The sequence below is a fragment of the Acanthochromis polyacanthus genome, chromosome 6 (genome assembly GCF_021347895.1).
Source record: "Acanthochromis polyacanthus isolate Apoly-LR-REF ecotype Palm Island chromosome 6, KAUST_Apoly_ChrSc, whole genome shotgun sequence".
NCBI classification, from domain to species: Eukaryota; Metazoa; Chordata; class Actinopteri; family Pomacentridae; genus Acanthochromis; species Acanthochromis polyacanthus.
Genome location: NC_067118.1, coordinates 37098723 through 37116104, shown reverse-complemented (window position 1 = coordinate 37116104; position 17382 = coordinate 37098723). Strand labels below are relative to the sequence as shown.

Below are 17382 nucleotides of genomic sequence, written 5' to 3'. Positions count from 1 at the left end.
AAAAGGTTAACCCTCTAACAAGTCCACACACACATGGAGTCAAAGGACAGAGAGGGGAGGAGGGGTGATAAACAACAATATACAGATGTGCCAGTCGGGCTTTCGGTGAGGGGGAGACTGATGAGGAGAATGAAAGGCAGAAACAGTGGTTGGGGAGACGGAATTTTCAGTCAAGCTCTGTCTCTCCTTCATGACTTCCACTCTGCATGATGACAAGTGTCTGCCGCTGTTCCCATTGGTCGAGCCTGCCACCAATCAGAGCAGAGGCATGTAAGGTGCCTTTAGGTTATAGCCAACCCCAAAAACAAGAAGCAGAGAGAGAGAGAGAGTAAGCCAGAGTGGGGAAGGGAGTGTGTTTTTCACAGAGACCAAAGAAGGCGCTGACTTTAGAGCACACTGAAGACCTTCCATTTGAAGCTCCTCATGAAATGATACAGTTGAAACTGCCTGTCAGCTGTTTGCTGGAGACCACTGCAATTCCTCCTGGCTGCTGTGGAGAAGAAGATCTTGGCTTTGTAGCCTCCCGCTGTGATTGGCTGTCACACTTTAGGCTCCCCCTTCTCTCTCTTTCTCCCCTCTTCTGTCTGCCTCTCTCTCTCCTCTGCTACTAACCACCTCCATACTGTCCTCAGGCTTACCTGAGCCACCACTGCAGAAACACTGGACCCCCTCCTCCACATACACACACACTCCCTCTCTCTCTCTCTCTCTCTCTCCTTCTCTCTCTCTCTCTCTCACACACATTCAGTTTTTCACCTGGAGAGGGCAGGCGCAAGGGATGGCATGTGCAGCAGCAGCAGCAGCAGCAGCAGCAGCAGCAGCAGCAGTCTCGTCTCTCATCTAGCGCTGCCTCTCTGAGTTGCCTCTTTCTGGAGAGTGGAGAGGAACTCTGAAAAGAGATTTTGGAGCCATTGTCCCTTGTCGAAAGCAGGAGAGACGGGGACAGTGAGGGAACACTTGTCAACCCAGGGACACCAAAGGCAACCCACAGCATGATTTTGGGTGAGTTGTCGCTTTTCTCGGTGCATGAGATTTTGGAGAGGTCAATCATGTTGTTGTATCACTAATCTCTACTTAAACTTGGCCACCAGCAGCTCTTTATTAATAGTGTACTCTGCTTGGTTTCCATTCCACACAGACATCTGTCAATAGCGGGCGCTTGGACGAACCTTTAAATCATAGTTAGTGCGTGTAATTATGACAATAGTGTGCCATTAATATGGCAGGTGTGAATGATGATAGGAAGGTCAAAGTGTTTGGAGCTGGACTGTGTCATTATTGGCTGTTTGGTCACATGACCAGACGCAACCATTCCCATGTTCTGTCAGAAGAGGTGAAGGGATAGCGATGGCTCCAGTTCAACTGACTGATAACTGATGAAATGTAGTTTTACACAGTTAGTTAATGCTACATATACACAAGTACATATGGATCTGTTGTGGTAATACCGAGTTTCTCACTAACCTGTCCTTATAACTCCCGTAATTGCAAACGCACCATCAAATGAATGGCATTTTAAAAGAACAAGATCCAGTATTAGCATGCAGGACAGTATAGTTTCCAGTTATTAAACATTGTTCTGAGTCGGCTCACGCTTTCTTCTTTAGTATGCTGGTCTCATAGTGGTCATGTCTGAGAGAGGGGATTCTGTGTGGTCTACACAGTGAGGTTGTACACTCATACAGAGAATGCGCTGTTGCCACTATAAGTCTAGTGATATGACCAGCCATGGGTGTGCTGCTCTTTCAATAGAATATGAGGAATGTGTGTGTGTTTAACAGGCAACGCGGTGCGTGCCAGCTAGTGAAAGTGTTCTAGAGACTTCTAATTTGTGTACCGCCGTGTCTGTGAGACTGTGTGTGGTTTTTGTGTGTGTATTTGTTCTAAATGTGTGTGTGTGTGTGTGTGTGTTGCTATGTGCTCTGCCGGAGAGGCCACTTTGTTTTAACGCATGCCTGGGCTGATTCAGGCGCAGCTCTGCTCCTCTGCTCTCCCGGCAGGCATGTTTTTCAAGCAGACATCTTTAATGATTATGGGGAGTCATGTAGTCTGTGTGTTCAAGTTTGAAGCGTGTGCGTCGACGAGTATGTATACCTGTAAGCTAAAAGTAAAGTGAAGTTCACGTCTGTCAGGATGACTGTAAAATACAGAAGTTTTTTACTTTCAAGCTTGTTTCTTGTTGCATTACACTGACGATTCATTTTTTTGCTTTTGCATGCTGTATTTTTCCAGTTTTTGCAGCTGGCCCAAAGTGAGCAATCACCTGCCTTGAGCCTCATTAAACAGTTAGACAAGTACTGTCTTGATCAGGTTGTAGGTGGTAGCAGCAGCTGTAAATGATATTTGGCCAGGATGTGTTAACACCAGCATTTATCCTCATTCACTGCTCTTCTGCTGTCACAGATGAACTCACCCAGTGGTTTGACTTCAGGATAGCTATTTCAGTGTGTTTATTTTGAATGTTTGACACTACGGTTGCGCTAGAAGTAATAAAACAAGGAATGCAACTTCTGTTGTGCAGCGCCGTGAATTATGCCTTTGCAGAAACACTGAATGCTGTCAGTGTTTGCTGCATGCATGGCAGATTTTTTAAATATCAGACTGACTTGGTGTTTAAACAGTGATAATGACTGTAGCGCAGAAATACCAAATCTGTGTGTTTTTCATCACATCTACTGGGCTGTTAAATTTTCCCCCTTCACACCTGCCAACAAAGCTGACCTAGACGTTTCCTTATTAAGTTGTCACTCGGATAGGTATCTTCCATTATTTCTGTCTGAACATTGAGATTTTCCACCACCGAACATTCTGCTCCATTTGCATGATGATGTGACCACTGAGTGATTTGACATTTCTTGCTTTCCTCGTCTGAAAAGGGTAATGTCATTGTAATGACCTTTACGATTCTGGCGCTGGTTGATCTCGACCTCCAATCAGCAAATTTCCTGATTCGGCTCGCTGATACACATCTGCTAGGTTGTGATAACATGTCTCTGACAGATGGCGGTATATATTGTTATTAAAAAATGCGATTTAAACAAAATGCCTGTGCGATACGTGTACAGCACGAGTATCCGTGTGTAATCCGCATGCTTCACCAACTGTGTCTGCACGGCTTTGAGCCTCTTCCTATGCTTTGTTTACAATGACCTTGAGCAAATAACCTTTTACAGTGCTGCTCTGTCCTTCATGTTGTGATCACAAGTCCGTGGTAACCAGCTTTGTAAGCATTCTCTGGCCCTGGCAGAGGTCTTTGGCCGACGTGATGGCGATGACAGTCCTGACGCCGATAATGGCAGTGGATGTGTGGCTGTGCTGTACAGTGTGTGCTACACAAAGCCACGGGCAGCCTGACATGGGCTCTGCACCAAGTTATGGGTATGGGGCTGCTGCTGCTGTGAGCGTTTGTGTATTAAAGTGTGTGTGTCTGGACAGAGAACAGAGTGAAGCAGCGAGAGAACAATGGCAAGCTAATAGAGAACATGATCACTGGGCTCCTGCTGACGTACAGCCTCTCGATCGTCTATGGTGTCATTGTGATCGGCCGCCATGTTGTCTAAAAAAAACAATCCTTTCAGCTCCCTGAAGCCTGCAGGGAGCCCATGGTGTAGGATCCACTTTTAGATAAGATGCGTCTGTAACGTCCTTTTCCTGTCACCCGAAGTGCTTCATGAAAAATCAATTTTGTGAGCTTCGTCTCAAAGTTTTTGGGGGAAGTCTCAGTAATGTCACCATCAGTTCATGTTTGGAAGTGGTTTCATGTCTCATCTGTCTTGTCTCTTTGAGTCAGGCCTGACCTCCCGAGCTCAGGGCCGTGCAGTCTATCTGTCTCTTTGTCTTTGTGTTTGTGGGCCCGCTCTGGCCTCATCTGTCTTCATAAAGTCTGTCTCTCAGTTGACCTGTCTGCATAGCTATTGCTCATTCCATTCACCTGGCTCTCCAGCCCCCACCTTCCTCTGACAGTCTGCACACACTCACCTGGCTGCAGAGGTCAACCCAAAGAGACACCAGGGGAATACGCCTTTAAGCAGATCAGCACTTTTCCTCCCATTTTCTCCATGACTGCTCTACTCTCTTTGTTTATGTCAAAGTGACACGCTAAATTATAATTCTTTAATGAGGCAGATATTTGGTATGCGCAGCAGAGTTTGTCCCTTTAGGCTTCGTTGCAACTCCAAGTTAGAACTGGAATGCTTCGGTTCAGCTGAAACCTGAGAATTCTGCAGGGCCATTTTGTAACATTCTGCACATTTTCCAGCAAGTGCGCCACTGGCTTCAAATTTCACCGTGATGTTTTGCAGAATATCCCAATTCCTCTCAGTGGGAATATTTTTTCTGGCAAGCACCAGGGTGGCTGTGACATAGTGCTGCGTGATGTGTGTGTGTGATGAGCAGCTCACGGCACTTGACCCAGTTCACCTTTCAGTAGCTGCTCTGTGTGGGAAGCCTCTGAACGAAAGACTTACTCCCATGATCATAATTAGAAGAGGTCAGGAGTGACCCAGGATGTAAGATTAATGTGACAGTCATCTGTAGGGAGACTGCATTATGTGTGTGAGAGCAAGAAGATGTGGGTTGATCTGAGGGTAGAAGGAGCAGAAATGGCAGCTCTCTTTCCCTTCTCTCCTATTTCTTTTAAGTGTGGCTCACCGCTGGTTTGTGGAGATCCCTCCTCAGTCAAAAAGCCACTATAACAGGTCTCTTCCCTTCTTCCTCACCCTCCCTTACTTTTCTCTATTGCTCCATTTGTTTATGCTGGAGTGACTGTGTGTCAGCAGGCTGTCAATACTGTCTGTAAGAGACTCTAATGAATAGGCCTGTTATTGGACTGGTGGGAAGGCAACCTATTGTGTCTGTAAATGCATCTGTGTGCGTGTGTGTGTGTTTGTGTGTCCATCGGTGTGTGTAGCACTGCAGAACAGAGGGAGGTGGAGGGGTCTGGTCCTCTGACTCCCACAGCTCCACCGGTCTCACTGCAGTGCCCTCCATCAAAGACTGCTCACCAGAACGTAAAGGCTCGAATGACGCAAGAGCACGCACCATTTCATGTCATGAATTAGCGTGATGATGTCTTTTTAAATTCGGATGTAAACACGGCTCATTTTTACACTTGAATAAAATGTACTGTTTACGACACACAGACCGGGGCGAGCACCTGCCGCCACCAAAAGCCTGGTGTGGCTGCTGCTGCTGCTGCTCTGAAGCACAAAAATGCACCTGTGTGTGATTATGGTGTCACATTAGTGCATTCACCAAGGCAGCCTGGCTCACTACTTACTGGGAATCCTGGGGCTACAAGACACCTGGGAGCTGAAGCCTGGAAAATGTTGTGTATGCTTCAACAGTCAGTCTGATCACAGAGTGGAAAGAGGAACAGATGATTCTTCACGCTGCAGCTCTCTGGTGTTTGCAAAGAGCCTCTATCGCCTTTATCATGCGGAACACTCACCGTCTTCTATTGTTCTGGTGTCTCTGCAATACTTCTAATCTTTAATTCTGATCCATCTTATTGATTTTCAGTTTCCTTTTGCTTTGATGAATGTTCATGCATTGTATTTTGCTGTCATTCTTCGGATCTAAGGAACCACGGATGAGCGTCCTTGCATGACATTGCACAGGTGCACTCTTTAACCCATATCGGTATTAAATTACGTTGTGCCAAACATTTGTCCTGATGAAATTCTGGAGACTAAAAGCCCGGCTTTCTTATCAAATACTTGAACTGTGCCCAAGTGTGCAAACTTTCTTTTCTTTTCATAGTACAACAAAATGATACAAACCTGGACAGGAAGGACAATAACTGCATTATAAGGTCAATTTAATCCTCATTGCCTGTTTCTGTTGACTCAGAAGGGCCTGTTATCCAAGTGCAGGTGCACTGCAAAGATCGCTTAGCTTCCAAGCCAGCTCATTCGGCCACTTCTAAAAGTTTCACCTGGTTTTCACATTGTTGTTTTTTTCCGGTCGCATTTTACTATTCTTTCTATTAGAATTCTGAATACGTGATAATAATACATGTTCAGTCAAAGCCTCAGCCAGCCCGTTGTGTCTTTTTTATGCTATTTTATTCACGCTAATCAAAAGTAAAAAAGTCAAGCTGTTTTATTGATAAGCTAATGTGATAATTCAGTAACAGTGCTGGAAGGTGCACGAATAACAATTTCTCAAGCAGCAGCCAAGCGTAAAAAGGTTGAGCAAAGCTAACGTTTGGCGGCGATAGATGTTGCATTAATCATGCCTGCTCTATTTCTGTGTGCTCACAAGAGAAGAGGAGTAGAGGGGATAGAAAGAGAGAGAGGAAGGCAGGAAGATAAAATGGAGTGAAAAGTGTCCTCATGACAGAGAATTAGCTCCATCCAGCTCTTGGGGGGAAGAGGAAATTCCTCTGAGTGCTGTTGAGATAGGGTTTCGCACAAAGACCAAAAGAGAAATCAATTCTCCTTGAGTTGCAGCAAGGTCAATTCATAAGGGCATGGTTAGCGAGGAGGAAGCAAAAAGGGAGGAGGAGGAAGTCTATGAAGCAACCATAGAATGGGAGAGCAGGATCGAGCAAAAAGTGTAGGAGGACAGAGACTTAAGGGATAAAGAGAGGGAGGAAATGAACAAATAGTGAGACGAGAGAGACTGGATATGGGGTGGCAATTTCTTTTTGGTTGCAGCAGAGCTACAGGGAGAAATCTATGCTTTTCTTCCGACTGCATGCATTGAACTGTAGTCTCTTTGTATCATCTGACTCATGCAAAGAGGAAACATGAGCAGTATATCTGAAACACTGCTGGGGATGTCATCCTACAACATTGCCTGAACTTTACTTATAGCCACAAGGACGTCTCTTCACTATGTGACCTCATCCATCCAAACAGCTCTCACTTTACTACTGCTTTGCTGCCAGGCGCACAGCCTGAATGAATAGTACTCGTTTTTGCTTCCAAGAAGCCTTAAGCTAGCTTTTAATCTTTAATGTTACATGAAGAGCTCAAAATAGCCTAAATCTCCACCTCTGACGCCTTCCAACTGAATCTTTTCCAGTGTGTTTTAATGGTGTGTATAATAGATGCAGGAAGGTCTGGTGATAAAAAGGTGGCAGCTCAGACCTGCCCTCGGTGGCGTCCTGCCCATTGACAGCTACTGTAGCTGCAGCAAGCACAAGGATTCTATAAAACAGGTTTAGTTGAGTCTTGGATGAAAGCCGGGGAAGCCTCTCTAGCAGGTAGTTATGGGATCTGCGTGGCGTAGGGCTTAACGCAGGCGTCTGGTATGCACACCTGTCTCACAAACAAGTTCTCCCCTGAACAAGTGGCCCTACCCCTCAGTTACAGAGAGAAGGAGAAGGAGGGAGGAGAAGGGACTCTGCCAGGACCTGCACCACAGCTCCCTGCCCCGACCTGGGGGGAGAAAGGGGAGGAGAAAGGGAGGATTGGGAGGGCGAAGTGCCAGAGGTGTGGATTAGAAGGCTGTAAGGGACACAAGGGTAATAAGGTACCTGAGGTCATTGATTCATGTCTGAATGCATGTTGATGTTGTTGCAGGTGTTTGCCGCATGCTGGATTTTTCCAATCTTTTCCCCTCAAGCGACTTTAGTGGAGCAATTTTTGAGTCTATGATATGTGAAGTGCAAATCTTTAAGGGATGTGTGGAGATGGAAGCCTGGGCTGAATTTTCAATCTCCCACTGTCAGCTTCGCCTAATGCAGTAGCAGCCTCTGTTATGGGATGCACGGATGGATGAACACCTGCTTCTATGTTCAGCACTGCTCTCGACTAACACTGAAACTCAGACAGGGGTTGTTAGTGGTTCAGAAGAGGACTGATGAAATACAAAAGGGAGCCAGAGAGGAAAGATGGAAACAAGCATTTCCATAAAATTAGCATAGTCGAGATTGGTGCGATTGGCCCAATGAGACAGGAATAACAGCACAAACAGCGACTTCACATCGCATTCTTCACATCTGAATAATGTTGGTAATATTTGGGCTTGTTGTGGGTTTTGCTGATTAATTTAGCATCAGGAGTTTGACAGCATGTCAGAGCACAACAGTCGCCAGCCCATAAACACTGCAGCAGTGTTCCTGCCTCCATGCTAAATTTTCTCATTTGCGCCGGTGATGGCTTGTGTAAATGTGAGAGATTGTATTTACAGTATCACCGAAGATGGTTTTTGTCTCTGTGCTGGGCCAATAATCACCAGCCAGCCACTGCCACAAATCTTCATTAGAGGATTAGCCTGCAGGGAGACAGCTTGTGTTCTTTTGCTTTTATTGGTGGCCTTGCCTCCACCGCTTTCAGCCTCCGTCTCTCTCCCCCCTCCTGTCTCCTCTGTTTAAACTTGTGAACATGGCCACAGCTCACCTGCGAGTCACACATGCACGCTCTCTGTTTCCGGTTTTATTTGTCTCAGTCTTTACTCTCCTTCGTCTATCTCTGTCCTTTTCCCACATATGCTCAAACCCATATAATGCTCACACATGCTGTCAGTTTGTTCCCTTGAGGTGCATCAGCCGCCCGGTGGGCACTCATACTCAAGACAGAACAAATTAAGGTCACAGCAGGGAGAGCCAAGCCAGCAAAGGACAACACGATCTGCCAAGCGTGTTTGCATCTATGTGTGCGGGTATTTTTTTTTTGTCTCCTCCGACCTCTAAACAGTGGCACGACTCCAGAGAGAGCCGTTGTCAAATGGCTCCTGTCCCACTCAAAGGACACTGACCCTCATTGCACCATTTTGCAGGATAAAAGGTGCCGTGCTCCTCCTTTGAATTCAGACCACAGAACAGAGTGATAAATGTTTATCTGAAGGCTATTTGATATCTCGTATTAGATTCCTTCTTGTGGCTGGGATTGTTGCGCCTCATCCAGGGTTGTTACCTTGTACCTCTATTGAGAAATTACTTTATTGAAATTGAAATTTATCACTTTCAAAGCAGTGCCAGCGGATAAAAAGTTGCTCTTGCTAAATGAATAAACCAAAGAAACAAAGAAAAAAATGAAGACAGCTGAAAGGAAATGGGAAAAAGGAGATGCTGCTTGTGCCAGTTGAAGCAAGAAATTGAAACCTCGTCTGTCATCACTGATATTAGACTGCCGATCTGTCAGTGTCTTGTAACTACAGACCACCGTGGTTCCCCAGTCCGAACTCAGCTGGTTAGATGCTTTTTCACCAGTCATGGTCTGAGCGTCGGGCTTTTCTAATCACGACAAAATCAAACACAACAAATAGGCGGCAGACAGTAAATAAAAACCTGTAATGTTGTTAATCTTCTCACAGCAGTTTGATATCAAAAATAATCCTCTTGCTGATCTACAAGATGAAGTGATTTGTTCACTGGCGTTAACCAGCTGCTGCACTAATTATCAGTGTTTTCATTGATTTCATAAAAGTATGTTTCACAGCACTTACTTTATACACGGACTAAAAACAAATTCATTCAACATTTAATTTCTGTAACTATACAAGACATCTTTAATTTAACAAATGTATGTAAAATTACAGAACCAATGCCTGTTTTTCTTGTCACTAATTTGCATTTCAATTTTAAAAACGTGAATGTATTTAAGCTGTCTTTTTATGTGAAAAAACTTTCTGAAGTAATAGAAATTTCTCAATTACCACATTAGATTACATTACATTGGATGAAAATGTCATTTTTGATTATTTTGTTGTTTGTTATTCACAGTTTTCTGAAAGATTTTGTTAAATTACTGCTTTTAGTCAGTGTAGATTTTAATATTTTTGCACTGATCTCCAAATTTCCATTTTCATCAAAGGTTTTAGAAAACTTCATTTTGCCAGGACTGATTTTTTGTTTAAATGATTGTAATAAACCTCAGAGTTTTGCACCTATCAAATCATTAAAATAGTCTTCATCAAAGCAACAAATGAGGTTTTACCAACAACTGATGCAGGCAACAGTTTTAATTTTAAATGACCTTAGCTTAGGATTTGACACGGTAAATCGTGCAGTTTTGTTGGACAACCAAGAGCAATTATTTAGGGGATGCTGGTTTTTGACTGGTCTGGAGCTTATTCATCAAACAGAACCTTCTTGGCGGTTGATATTTGTTCATCTGTGCCTCCTCCAGCTGAGAAGCGTCTCTAAAACCCCGTTGTTCCTTTTTCACGCTCATCTTAAGGTTATGGTGCTTTTATGTGGGGATACTTTAATCATGGCAACAAAATGCTGCAGCTCAGCTTTGAAATGCTCAAAAAGATGTGATCCCATAACTCATGTTTCAGCCTCTCATCTCTGCGGGATGCCAGTCAGTTTCGGGACTGATTTTAAGATTTTGCTGATCACTTTTAAAGCCCTTCATGGCTCGGCTCCTGGTTATACTGTTGAATTGCTGCAGGCTTATGAGCCAAAGAGTGGCCTCACATCCTCACAGCAAGCCTCTGGTGGATGTCCTCAGAACTGAGCTCAAGACTAAAGGAGGCTGAGCTTTGGCTGTTAAGACCCCTCAGCCTTGGAACTCCCTTCCTGAGGATTTTATGAGAATTGGATTTTTGCTTTGCTCTGTTTTTATTTACTAGCTTTCATTTAGTTTCCAATGAAGTAGACATATAACATGAATTTAAATTTACACGAATAAAATAGAGATATTTTTAAACTAAACAGTCATAATAGTTAAAAATATACGAAGCTGCCTTCCACCACTGAACAGATGGATGAATAGAAAGATGTCTTGCTGCTTGTTCCCTGCTTGATTCCCTTTCAACACTTGACTAGCGGTATCTTCATTGTCACACTGTCTGGTCCTGGTGGGCCCAGAAGTTCCAGAGGACTCGTCTCTGCCAGAACGAGCCTCAGACCTCCCCTCAAGGGCAGTATCGTATTCTGCCTGAGTGTGCGCGGCTGTGTAATCCATAGCTGCAGGGAGGGTGACCTTCACAGCAGGCAGCCTGGCAGCAGGCTGCGACGCATGCACTCAGGGAAGAGGACAGGCCGGACAAAAAGGGTGCTGGGGGCAGGACACGGCAGTTCTTAGATAATTACCCTTTCATATTACACTTCCTACATGTGGTTGCTCTCTTCCAAATGCAGCAGATCCTGATGAATATTTAAGCGTTTTTTTGATAAAAAACATGTGGTCGGATGGCAAAAAAAAGCAAGCGATCATAAGCACAATTCCTCTAAACTGCAGCTAATTTAGTTTTTTGAGAAAGTGTTTTGTCACTTAACCCTCGTGTCGTCCTGCGGGTCAAAATTGACCCATTTTAATGTTTGAAAATGTATTTTCACAGTGAAACTTCTGATGTCCACATTTTCAACATTTTTGGGAAATATTTGAACATTTTTTGGTGGAGAAAAAGAAATGTTAAAAATGTTTCTTCAAGAATGTTCACATTAAAATCAACCAAAATCCAGCGAATTTCGCTGGATTTTGGTTGATTTTAATGTGAATGTTCTCAAAGAAAATATTGGAAGTTTTACTGATATATACGTAATCACTTTAGATATTTTTAGGATTTTTTGGAAGAATTTTACTCATTTTTTGAAAATATTCACAAGAATTTTCTTGCCAAATTTGAGGGATTTTTTTTTCAAAAATAAAACTTTTAAGGGAAACTTAAGGAATTATTGGAATTTTCTTCCTAAAGGTTTTGCAAATTTTTAGAAATTTGGGGGATTTTATTGCTGAATTTTTGGATTTTTTTCAGACAAGGAAACAATATTTTTGGTGCCTGTAAATGAAGACAACAGGAGGGATAAACATAGATAGAAAAGTCCTGTATCACTCATTCTGTGTCTTGGATTCTAATGGAAGAGCTTTATCTTAAGAGAGCGTCCTCTGTTCAGCGCTGAAGAAACTTTCTTTTGTTTGCTCTGTGTGTTCAACAAAATGATTTGTCATTTAATATTTGCTGTCTGCATCCTGTGTGCCCAGCTGCTGGAGCAAAGGTGAAGCCAGAGCCAGAAAAAGTTATTGACAGTTATGTGAGGAGATGACGCAGCCAAATAAGTCTCTGCTCATGAATGATGCATGTCCCCACCGGCCCTGATGGAGAAAGAGAGTGAAGCTGGATGACAGCTGGGGTGCTGTGTGTGCATGGTGCAGAACAAGGTGAGAGTCTTTATGGTGCCGCCCAGCGCTCTCCCTCACTCTCTCCCTCGCTTTTCCTTCTCCTCCTTCACTTTCTCTTACCCACTCCCTCACAAATATACACAAAATGAGGAGCTCTCAGTGGAGCTATTACTCTCCCCAGTCTCCCCCGTGCCTGGATTGCCACACAGTGACCTTTCTCTCTCCCTGCCTTCCCATCATTCCTCTCTCCCCTTGCTCTGTCATCCTTTGAGTCCCCCCCTCGTTCTCGCTCCTCCTCTCTTTTAGAGTCTCCCTCTCGCCGAGCCCCTCTATTTTCGTCAGAAACAATCACTGTATTTTCCGTCTCACTGCCCTGCGCTGCCGCAGTCTGAGACTCTGATAGCAGCATGGAGGGAGCTGGGAGTAAAAGGGGGAGGGCTGGGTGCGGGAGGTGTGCAGCAGGCAGGGCACAAACAGGAAAGGCTACATAATGGTTTGCTGTCGTCGTCACTGTAGCGTCACATCTGTCCGTCCCCTTAGCGGCAGCCAGCACACAAGCGAACACTGTCTGCATCATCGGTGTCAGTGGCCTCGCAGACACATGCACGGTGACATGAACAAGTGTGCGAGCTGCATATGCATTGTGCATCGCAGCTACTGATTTGCTGTCACGCCGCCTTTGGTTTTACGTGCCATCGCTACCCAGAATAGGAGCGTAAAGAGTGAGGCCAAAAAACCAGGAGTAAATCATAACTGATCCCTGTGCTGTATAAAACTGTGGTTGAACCAAGAATCCATCCAAGACCTGCAATTACACTGGAAAAACTTACCACGTCTATTTGTCTTGTTTTTAGTCAAATGTCTCATCCCACGAGCCTAGCCGCGCTAGACAACCCACGGCAACGAATTTAATTCTCTGCTAGGGTGGGTCTAGTTATCCTCCACAAGGCTCGAGGCTGGATTCTCCTAAAACTGGCCGGACGAATCACCATGAAGTGTAGAGTCAGAAGGCGGGCGTAACGGAGTGACGACAGAGGTGCGACGATTCTGACACAAACAACCGGCGCACAATAAACAGTTATCTTTCGACTCGGCTTTGGCCACAGCCCTTAAAGATTTGAAGCTAAAATTCAACTTGAAAGATAAACAAAGGACGACACTGAAGTGTTTCATTGAGAAGAAAGACGTATTTGGACTTATGCCAACGGGATATGGCAAATCCTTAATATACCAGTTGGCTCTGCGGCTCCGCTGGTTGGGAAGCTAATGGGACTTAGCCACAATCCGCCGGTGCTCTCAGAACTACGTCAGCCTATTGATTGCGTTGATTGGTTGTATACCTACCCAATTGCTGCAGAGGGATTTGATAGACAACCTTTTAGCCCGCCTCCCTCCCTGTCGAGCTTCCCTAGACCCTTGTGCCGTCAGAAACATGGGTGTAGCATGGCTAGGCTATCATCCCACTTGATTTAAGATAAAATCAGTTAATAAGTGACATTTCAGCAAGATAGAAGGACTTGTTTTAAGACAACGCATCTTAAATATCTTGTTAAGTCAAACAATCTTGAAATGGTCTTGTTTTGAAAATTCAAAATAAGTTTAACCCTGGTGTGGGTCAAAATTGACCTGTTTTAAAGTACAAAAATGTGGAAAAAAAAATTTTCACAGTGAAACTTTCACATTTTCAAAATTTTTTGGTGAAATTTTTGAACATTTTTTGTGGAAAAAAAAAGAAATGTTAAAAAAAGTTTCTTAAAGAATATTCAGAAAAAAATCAACCAAGAAAATATTAGGACTTTTACTGTTATATATGGAATCACTTTAGATATTTTTAAGATTTTTACTCATTTTTTGAAAATATTTACAATTTTAAAAAATATATATATTTTTAAATATTTATTTCTTGCCAAATTTGGGGACTGTAAAAAAAACTTTGAAGGAATTTTCTTCCTGAAGATTTTGCATATTCTTATAAATTTGGAGACTTTTTTGCTGAATTTTTGGATTTTTTTTTGCATATTTTTTGGTGCCATAAATGAGGACAACAGGAGGGTGAAGACACCTAAGCTTGACAATCCTGGTAAAATAGAGCTTATAATAAGTTTCCCCAGCTCGTTTTAAGATCTCAATATTCTAAATATCAGATCTTATTTCTAGAAATCTTATCAAGCTATTTTTCACTTGTTCTTGGCAGATTTTTTCACTTATTTCAAAGTAAAAATTCTTTGAAATAAGGTTTTTTTTTTCCTTGTTTTGATAGGGGCATTTTTTCCAGTGTGCAGCCTTCGATACACACTTCAGTACAAACCCCTGTGCATGGTTGTCTACCAGCTGATCCTCTTTGTCCTCTTCTTTTGGACAAATTCCCCAACATGGTCACACACACATACATATGTCAACATTGGCCTAAGGGGCTGCATCAATATTCATTGAATCTGAAACTGACTCGTCCCATTTGCCTGGTGTGAGACAGACGAGAAAGGATAATTGCTGGTGATAAACTACCTCTTCAGACATGGCTACATTGATTTGGACAGAGTGTTTGTGTAAGGGAACGTAGCAGTGATAGATCTCCACACTTCACGAACAGACCCAGCGAGCATTTGAATAAAACATCGTGCATGGGAACAACATCATTGTGGAAAGCCATTAACTCTCAGATTAGTAGCAAGTGGCTAATGTAGTCAGTGGCTGTGTAGAGCTGTGTGGCCCTGCACCATTCAAACAAACACATCAATCTGACTAACAGTGTGTGTCAACATGCTCCATGATTACCATGCTAATCCAAGAGCAACACGCCGGAGACCGAAGGAGATCATTGCAATCAGACGAGCACACTTGAACGTAGCCTCAACCTCGAATTTCAGCTTTACAAACACACTCATACTAATATTCATTATTGTGCGTGCCGTGGCTAAAATGATGTTTGTGACAATCAGCGCAATGTAAACGGGTGCTGTAACTCCCATTGTGCTTTGGTGCACACACACATATGCAGAAACAAACAATGCATCGCAGCAGTTGCTATTCTGGCACCAATTTTATAGCACTTCAGCAGTAATGTCATGTAAATGTGTTGTGAGTGTTAGAGACTTCATGGTGTGTTAGTGGAGCAGGGAGTGCCTGGAGGGCACAAGGGGACTGTGGTGTGTGCACTGTGTGTGTGTGTGTGTGTGTGTGTGTGTGTGTGTGTGTGTGTGTGTGTGTGTGTGTGTGTGTGTGTGTGTGTGTGTGTGTGTGTGTTTGTGTGTGTGTGTGCGCACGACGGCGGGTTTGTGCAGGGTGCAGTGTTCAGGTGTTCTGCACTCTTTGCAGTGAGTCCTTCATCTAGCGTGTTTAATATATATATTTTTTATCATAACAGATGATGAGTATAATGATTGCATATGATGACAGTGAGAAAAACAGAAAGGAGGGATGGTCAGTGTTGGGATGGTGATTTTTCAGAAGATATTTGCATGAATTTAATCACCGCAAAAACTCTAAAACTTACCAAGTCTGTTTGTCTTATTTTTAGTCAAAATGTTTCATCCCACTTGATTAAAGATAAATTCATTTAACTAGTAACATTTCAGCAGATGGACGGACTTGTTTTCAGACAATGCATCTAAAATATCTTGTTAAGTCAAACAATCTTGAAATTATCTTGTTTTTAATTATATTTTACAAGAAAACTCAAAATAAGTTTAATACATCTCAAATTAGGAGGTTACATGAAAGCATAAATCTATTTTTGAGTGAAAAACTATAATTTTTTTTTTTTTTTTTTTAGCATATCTGGCTTATTTAAAGACACCTAAACTTGACAATCCTGGTAAAATAGAGCTTAACATAGGTTTTCCCAGCTAATTTTAAGACCTCAATATTCTAAATATCATATCTTATTTCAAGAAATCTTACCAAGCCATTTTATCACCTGCTCTATTGGCAGATTTTTTTTACTTATTTCAAAGTAAAAGTTCCTTGAAATAAATGATTTTTTTCTTGTTTTGAGAGGGGCATTTTTCCAGTGATGGCTCAAACTCACATTTAGGATGCAGTGGCAGTGTGCCCATTGAATAATATAGCATCCTGGTTTTCCAAATCCATATGAAAATACATCATTGTCACGAGACCGTTTGTTGTTCTCAACTGAACATGTCGCAGTGCTTGTCTGAGTTCTTCTTGTGTAAGACAGATATTGATATTGGCAGGATATTGATCCAGTTTTTGTGGCCAAAGCTAAACTAATTTAGGAATGGAATGTGATGCTATGAGGTTAACTTGGGTTTATTTAGTCATAAAACAAAATGATTCACTCTTCCAAATAAAAAGAGACACTAATTAAAGCTAGCACGAAATGTGGGCATGCACAAACACAGAATAAGATCATTTAGAACAAACTATAAAGAGCATAAAAAGCAAGCAACATGTAGTATAGAATTAAACCCTGGCACTGGATAAACACAATAAAAAGCGTAAGGGGTTGAGACGGTTCTAAATATGTCTGTCTCAATACTTACATCCAATTTAACTTTTCTCTTCCACTAAGAGCACTTCAGTTTTTCTCTTCATCTTCAAGAGCACTTTAAGCTTTCCCTGGGTTTACATGTGAAGCTAGCCGAGCACTTTGGATGCAAGTTTAGGAAGCATGTCCATTTGGCTCTGGAACTAAAAGCCAACAGATATTTTTAAATCCAAAGACGGAGTACAAGTTAATTTCTAGTTTGTTGGAGCTTTAAATTCTGTCTAGGGACCCAGAATTAGATACTTCTACATACTCAGAAGAGGACCTGGCAGAAATAAATAAATACATTTAAGTAAATCCGTCATATGGCTATAAGTATCTGCTAGAATGAGGTTGGTTAAGATGCTTTTGTGGTTCTTGTTTACATAAACCACATTCTCATTCAAATGAAGCCTGGATTAAGCTGTTTTGTTTGACAGTACACCTTGAAAGCATTAACCTAGCACATCAATTATGTCTTTAATAAATCTATACAGGGTGTTCAACCCTCCTGTTGTCCTCATTTACGGGCACCGAAAAATATTGTTTCCTTGTCTGAAAAAAAAAAAATCCAAAAATTCAGCAAAAAAAAAATTCCCCAAATTTCTGAAAATTTGCAATATCCAATAATTCCTTAAAAAATTCCCTTAAAAGTTTTATTTTAAAAAATTCCCCCAAATGTGGCAGGAAAATTCTTGTAAATATTTTCAAAAAAATGAGTAAAAATTATTTAAAGTTTATTTAAAATTATTAAGTAAAAATATTTCCCTTTGGGGATGAATTAAGTGATTCTATTCTATTCTAAATCTTCCTAAAAAAAATCCTAAAAATATCGAAAATGATTACATATATATCAGTAAAACTTCTATTATTTTC

At 42.3% G+C, this 17382-nt stretch overlaps 1 protein-coding gene across 1 annotated transcript in view; it reads left to right on the top strand.

Annotated features, from left to right (window-relative positions):
• Nucleotides 1-311: 311 nt before the first annotated feature.
• Nucleotides 312-17382, top strand: part of znf385a (zinc finger protein 385A) — a 61131-nt gene continuing 44060 nt past the window's right edge. Inside the window, exon 1 of the mRNA XM_022199272.2 lies at nt 312-1002. Within this exon, the coding sequence (XP_022054964.1) occupies nt 993-1002 (10 nt within the window). The 5' untranslated portion in view covers nt 312-992. The remainder of the gene's footprint in view (nt 1003-17382) is intronic.